This window comes from Pecten maximus, chromosome 5 (genome assembly GCF_902652985.1).
Source record: "Pecten maximus chromosome 5, xPecMax1.1, whole genome shotgun sequence".
Classification (NCBI taxonomy): domain Eukaryota; kingdom Metazoa; phylum Mollusca; class Bivalvia; order Pectinida; family Pectinidae; genus Pecten; species Pecten maximus.
Genome location: NC_047019.1, coordinates 708,762 through 716,710, shown reverse-complemented (window position 1 = coordinate 716,710; position 7,949 = coordinate 708,762). Strand labels below are relative to the sequence as shown.

At 36.6% G+C, this 7,949-nt stretch overlaps 1 protein-coding gene across 4 annotated transcripts in view; it reads right to left on the bottom strand.

The window, feature by feature from the left end:
* Positions 1-2,052: 2,052 nt before the first annotated feature.
* The window catches only part of LOC117326782 (mitogen-activated protein kinase kinase kinase 7-like), a 63,728-nt gene continuing 57,831 nt past the window's right edge, over positions 2,053-7,949 (bottom strand). For 3 of the 4 annotated variants that reach the window (XM_033883501.1, XM_033883502.1, XM_033883503.1), the window contains one exon: positions 2,053-3,564. In XM_033883501.1, the coding sequence (XP_033739392.1) occupies positions 3,558-3,564 (7 nt within the window). In that variant the 3' untranslated portion in view covers positions 2,053-3,557. The remainder of the gene's footprint in view (positions 3,565-7,949) is intronic. The other variant, XR_004532509.1, reaches the window with a different exon arrangement.

Here is a 7,949-nt window from a genome sequence, read left to right as displayed (position 1 = left end):
ACAGAATGTCCTGTCAATCCACAACACATAATGTCCTGTCAATCCCACACTTGTGCATCAGCTTCATGATGTGTGAAATCCACAACACAAAAGTTCATGTGATCCACAACACATTGTCCTGTCAATCCACAACAATTCCTGTCAATTCACAACACTGAGTCACTTTCATCCACAACACATGTCACCCTCTGAATATCATAATGTCACCCTCTCGTGAGCCCTCCAAAATCGTTATGTCACCCTCTCGTGAGCCCCAACTCGGAACTCTCTTCCGTAACGTCTTCAAAAGTAGTCGAATCAGAGGAGTTCCGAGTATTCTGCTTGACAACAACAATGGCTGCCGGCAGACGCTATCGTCTGCCAACAGAGGAGGAATTGGCGAAATTATTGCAAGAAAAGGATTCTAAAAACACCAAAAGGGTCATCAATGGGGCCGTGGATTCCTTTAGACATTTTCTATCTGCAACAGGTAGGCCTAGACCAAGGATTGTGAAAACTTCGACGTCCATACATTGAAAGTTCGACTGGGAGAATTTTATGCCGGGTCCAGAAAGACGATGGGGTACCTCTTAAATTTTTTTCTTAAAAACTGTTGATAGTAATAAACTTATTGATACCAAAATTAATTCACTTATGTTTTTTTCGGTATAATAAAACAATTACTGCCCTTGTTCCGGGTTGACATGAATATTTGCCCACCCTTGAGGTGTCATGTCACCCTCGGGCTACGCCCTCGGGTGACATGACACCTCTCGGGTGGTCAAATATCCATGTCAACCCGGAACAAGGGCAATAATTGTATAATGTCCTGTCAATCCACAACACGGGATGTCCTGTCAATCCACAACACATAATGTCCTGTCAATCCACAACACGGGATGTCCTGTCAATCCACAACACATAATGTCCTGTCAATCCACAACACATAATGTCCTGTCAATCCACAACACGGGATGTCCTGTCAATCCACAACACATAATGTCCTGTCAATCCACAACACATAATGTCCTGTCAATCCACAACACATGTCTTGTCAATCCACAACACAGAATGTCCTGTCAATCCACAACACAAAATGTCCTGTCAATCCACAACACATGTCCTGTCAATCCACAACACATAATGTCCTGTCAATCCACAACACAGAATGTCCTGTCAATCCACAACACATAATGTCCTGTCAATCCACAACACATAATGTCATGTCAATCCACAACACGGTATGTCCTGTCAATCCACAACACATAATGTCCTGTCAATCCACAACACAAAATGTCCTGTCAATCCACAACACAGAATGTCCTGTCAATCCACAACACAAAATGTCCTGTCAATCCACAACACAGAATGTCTTGTCAATCCACAACACAGAATGTCCTGTCAATCCACAACACAGAACGTCATGTCAATCCACAACACAAAATGTCTTGTCAATCCACAACACAGAATGTCCTGTCAATCCACAACACATAATGTCCTGTCAATCCACAACACATAATGTCCTGTCAATCCACAACACATAATGTCCTGTCAATCCACAACACATAATGTCCTGTCAATCCACAACACGGTATGTCCTGTCAATCCACAACACATAATGTCCTGTCAATCCACAACACAAAATGTCCTGTCAATCCACAACACAGAATGTCCTGTCAATCCACAACACAAAATGTCCTGTCAATCCACAACACAGAATGTCTTGTCAATCCACAACACAGAATGTCCTGTCAATCCACAACACAGAACGTCATGTCAATCCACAACACAAAATGTCTTGTCAATCCACAACACAGAATGTCCTGTCAATCCACAACACAGAATGTCCTGTCAATCCACAACACAAAATGTCCTGTCAATCCACAACACAGAATGTCTTGTCAATCCACAACACAGAATGTCCTGTCAATCCACAACACAGAATGTCCTGTCAATCCACAACACAGAATGTCCTGTAATGTTACAGAGGCGTCCTGTACAGGGATCAAACACCTCTGACCTTCACTGCAGGTTGTCTTTGATACACAGAAATAAGACATTTTCACACCAAAGATAGATTCCATAATTTTATTGTGTATTTTAAATACAAATCTGTCATTATTTACAATTTACAGTTATGTTATACCATATAAAACATGATGATCAAAACTTGAAATGAAAGACAAATCTATTGCATGCGTATCGGCTGATTCCTCCTTACAGAACAATTCATTTCTTTTTTTCCACACAACAACTGTTCAGACATGAAGTGCTTAAACAATAGCAGTAAAAACAGTATAAGGCTAGAAAATGCTAGAAACAATAATGTCTTTCAGTTGATGTAAAAAAATTGACAGAGAACTCAGAATGTCTGTCCATCAGTGTAAATATTCCGACAGAGAACTCAGAATGTCTGTCCATCAGTGTAAATATTCCGACAGAAAACTCCATCAATGTAATCAGAAAGCATTGGATTCCATTCAAAACTTTCAAACTTTTACCATACTACAGAAAATGTACACAGAACACCACTACAGCTATATTTCACAATTCTCATATAGTTGTTAAATTCGATACCAGGTACGTCCCAAAATGTTTGAAAAGTTACATTTCACAAATAAGCTAGAACAAAATATGTAACTCAAAAAGGAAATTAGGCAGAAAAATATATCCATATATTTTTTTTTTTGATTAACACCATAAAATATAAGTATGATGTAGGTCATGATTGTAAATGAAGACCTGCTTCAACAGAATCTGCAGACATTTCGTAAATATTTTGGACTTTTTTATCAACAATGTGTGCATATTTCATGCCATTATTATGAGACCATCGAAGCAGCACTTCTATAATATTTTATCATGATCCCTGTTAATCTTTTCACTGGCCGCAAAAAATCATTCAGGCAGACAGACTCCTTTATACATAACAAATGAAAGCACAAAATAATATTAAAATCCACCGAGTTCTGGACGCCATTTTCTCACAGTATGTGTACCAATAGAATGTTGTAATGTGAATTCGGTGAAACCATCATCCAGCTAGATTTGATGAAACCATCTTCTAGCTAGATTCGGTGTAACCATCATCCAGTTAGATTTGGTGAAACCATCCCACAGTTTTTTCATCACAATATCTTCTTTTACATTTTTTTTTTCGATGAAGAGGATCACAATTGTGGTATTATTGGAGGCTAATCGAGCCAAGTGAACAACATGATGGCAGCAGTTTGAGAACAGATTTAACTCCTAGTTGTCTGTCCAAGCTCAGTTCAGAATATTACAATCAGCAATTAAGTCCAGTCCTGTACACTGTCATTGATAATATGATCTGTCATCCCCTCTCACAAGGGAATCACATTCCAGTCCAGTCCTGTACACTGTCATTGATAATATGATCTGCCATCCTCTCGCAGAAGAACCACATTCCAGTCCAGTCCTGTACACTGTCATTGATAATATGATCTGCCATCCTCTTGCAGAAGAACCACATTCCAGTCAGCATCTGGACCAAGATTTAACATGGCACTTTAGTATCAGTACCTCACAATACTAATATTTACACTCAAATGGCCAGCTCATCTCCTGGAAGTAAAAAGAAAACCGAGATACACAACTCATTCTCCTGCCTGGAATACATGCATTCATCACCTTGCAATTAATCTGAGACAACTGTGCAAATTGAGCTAGTATTTCCACAAATAATCTTTGCTCATGTTCCATATATACAAATGTAAGTACCACATTCATCACAAAATAATACGCATAGGGGATATATTTTTCATGGCCGAATAACCTTTGCATATTCAGATTGAATTTTCCCCATTATGTAAACTTCCACGTTAACAGTTACATAAATCTCTGGCGAGATTCATGAGATAGTTTTTCCACAATTTCTGTAATCTCAAAGATGGTCAATTATGACCTTTGACCCTTTAACAACAAAAAAACTTTGGTATAGGCCATCTTAAAACTTAGGGTATGGGTCATCTTAAAACTTAGGGTATAGGCCATCTTAAAACTTAGGGTATAGGCCATCTTATAACTTAGGGTATAGGCCATCTTATAACTTAGGGTATAGGCCATCTTAAAACTTAGGGTATAGGTCATCTTATAACTTAGGGTATAGGTCATCTTATAACTTACGGTATAGGCCATCTTATAACTTAGGGTATAGGTCATCTTAAAACTTACAGTATAGGCCATCTTATAACTTAGGGTATAGGCCATCTTATAACTTAGGGTATAGGCCATCTTATAACTTAGGGTATAGGTCATCTTATAACTTAGGGTATAGGTCATCTTATAACTTAGGGTATAGGTCATCTTATAACTTACGGTATAGGCCATCTTATAACTTAGGGTATAGGTCATCTTAAAACTTACAGTATAGGTCATCTTATAACTTAGGGTATAGGTCATCTTATAACTTAGGGTATAGGCCATCTTATAACTTAGGGTATAGGTCATCTTAAAACTTACAGTATAGGTCATCTTATAACTTAGGGTATAGGCCATCTTATAACTTACGGTATAGGCCATCTTATAACTTAGGGTATAGGTCATCTTAAAACTTACAGTATAGGTCATCTTATAACTTAGGGTATAGGCCATCTTATAACTTAGGGTATAGGTCATCTTATAACTTAGGGTATAGGTCATCTTATAACTTAGGGTATAGGTCATCTTATAACTTAGGGTATAGGTCATCTTATAACTTAGGGTATAGGCCATCTTATAACTTACAGTATAGGTCATCTTATAACTTAGGGTATAGGTCATCTTATAACTTACAGTATAGGCCATCTTATAACTTACGGTATAGGTCATCTTATAACTTACAGTATAGGCCATCTTATAACTTAGGGTATAGGCCATCTTATAACTTAGGGTATAGGCCATCTTATAACTTACAGTATAGTTCATCTTATAACTTAGGGTATAGGCCATCTTATAACTTACAGTATAGGCCATCTTATAACTTAGGGTATAGGCCATCTTAAAACTTACAGCATAGGCCATCTTATAACTTACAGTATAGGCCATCTTATAACTTAGGGTATAGGCCATCTTATAACTTAGGGTATAGGTCATCTTATAACTTAGGGTATAGGCCATCTTATAACTTACAGTATAGGTCATCTTATAACTTAGGGTATAGGCCATCTTATAACTTACAGTATAGGTCATCTTATAACTTACAGTATAGGTCATCTTATAACTTAGGGTATAGGCCATCTTAAAACTTACAGCATAGGCCATCTTATAACTTAGGGTATAGGCCATCTTATAACTTACGGTATAGGTCATCTTATAACTTAGGGTATAGGCCATCTTATAACTTACGGTATAGGTCATCTTATAACTTAGGGTATAGGCCATCTTATAACTTAGGGTATAGGTCATCTTATAACTTAGGGTATAGGCCATCTTATAACTTACAGTATAGGCCATCTTATAACTTAGGGTATAGGCCATCTTATAACTTACGGTATAGGCCATCTTATAACTTACAGTATAGGCCATCTTATAACTTAGGGTATAGGCCATCTTATAACTTACGGTATAGGCCATCTTATAACTTACGGTATAGGCCATCTTATAACTTAGGGTATAGGCCATCTTATAACTTAGGGTATAGGCCATCTTATAACTTACGGTATAGGTCATCTTATAACTTACGGTATAGGTCATCTTATAACTTAGGGTATAGGTCATCTTATAACTTACGGTATAGGTCATCTTATAACTTAGGGTATAGGCCATCTTATAACTTAGGGTATAGGCCATCTTATAACTTACAGTATAGGTCATCTTATAACTTAGGGTATAGGCCATCTTATAACTTAGGGTATAAGCCATCTTATAACTTAGGGTATAAGCCATCTTATAACTTACAGTATAGGCCATCTTATAACTTACAGTATAGGCCATCTTATAACTTACAGTATAGGTCATCTTATAACTTAGGGTATAGGCCATCTTATAACTTAGGGTATAGGCCATCTTATAACTTAGGGTATAGGCCATCTTATAACTTACGGTATAGGCCATCTTATAACTTACAGTATAGGTCATCTTATAACTTAGGGTATAGGTCATCTTATAACTTAGGGTATAGGTCATCTTATAACTTAGGGTATAGGCCATCTTATAACTTAGGGTATAGGCCATCTTATAACTTAGGGTATAGGCCATCTTATAACTTAGGGTATAGGCCATCTTATAACTTACAGTATAGGCCATCTTATAACTTAGGGTATAGACCATCTTATAACTTACGGTATAGGCCATCTTATAACTTAGGGTATAGGTCATCTTATAACTTACAGTATAGGCCATCTTATAACTTAGGGTATAGGCCATCTTATAACTTACAGTATAGGTCATCTTATAACTTAGGGTATAGGTCATCTTATAACTTAGGGTATAGGTCATCTTATAACTTAGGGTATAGGTCATCTTATAACTTAGGGTATAGGTCATCTTATAACTTAGGGTTTAGGTCATCTTATAACTTACAGTATAGGTCATCTTATAACTTAGGGTATAGGTCATCTTATAACTTAGGGTATAGGCCATCTTATAACTTAGGGTATAGGTCATCTTATAACTTAGGGTATAGGCCATCTTATAACTTACAGTATAGGTCATCTTATAACTTAGGGTATAGGTCATCTTATAACTTAGGGTATAGGTCATCTTATAACTTAGGGTATAGGCCATCTTATAACTTAGGGTATAGGCCATCTTATAACTTACAGTATAGGTCATCTTATAACTTAGGGTATAGGTCATCTTATAACTTAGGGTATAGGTCATCTTATAACTTACAGTATAGGTCATCTTATAACTTAGGGTATAGGCCATCTTATAACTTAGGGTATAGGCCATCTTATAACTTAGGGTATAGGCCATCTTATAACTTACAGTATAGGCCATCTTATAACTTAGGGTATAGGTCATCTTATAAGTTAGGGTATAGGTCATCTTATAACTTACAGTATAGGCCATCTTATAACTTAGGGTATAGGTCATCTTATAACTTAGGGTATAGGCCATCTTATAACTTACGGTATAGGCCATCTTATAACTTACAGTATAGGTCATCTTATAACTTAGGGTATAGGTCATCTTATAACTTAGGGTATAGGTCATCTTATAACTTACAGTATAGGTCATCTTATAACTTAGGGTATAGGCCATCTTATAACTTAGGGTATAGGCCATCTTATAACTTAGGGTATAGGCCATCTTATAACTTACGGTATAGGTCATCTTATAACTTACGGTATAGGCCATCTTATAACTTACAGTATAGGTCATCTTATAACTTAGGGTATAGGCCATCTTATAACTTAGGGTATAGGCCATCTTATAACTTACAGTATAGGCCATCTTATAACTTAGGGTATAGGCCATCTTATAACTTAGGGTATAGGTCATCTTATAACTTACAGTATAGGCCATCTTATAACTTACAGTATAGGCCATCTTATAACTTACAGTATAGGCCATCTTATAACTTACAGTATAGGTCATCTTATAACTTAGGGTATAGGTCATCTTATAACTTAGGGTATAGGTCATCTTATAACTTAGGGTATAGGTCATCTTATAACTTACAGTATAGGCCATCTTATAACTTAGGGTATAGGTCATCTTATAACTTAGGGTATAGGTCATCTTATAACTTAGGGTATAGGTCATCTTATAACTTAGGGTATAGGTCATCTTATAACTTAGGGTATAGGTCATCTTATAACTTAGGGTATAGGTCATCTTATAACTTAGGGTATAGGTCATCTTATAACTTAGGGTATAGGCCATCTTATAACTTAGGGTATAGGTCATCTTATAACTTAGGGTATAGGTCATCTTATAACTTACAGTATAGGCCATCTTATAACTTAGGGTATAGGTCATCTTATAACTTAGGGTATAGGTCATCTTATAACTTACAGTATAGG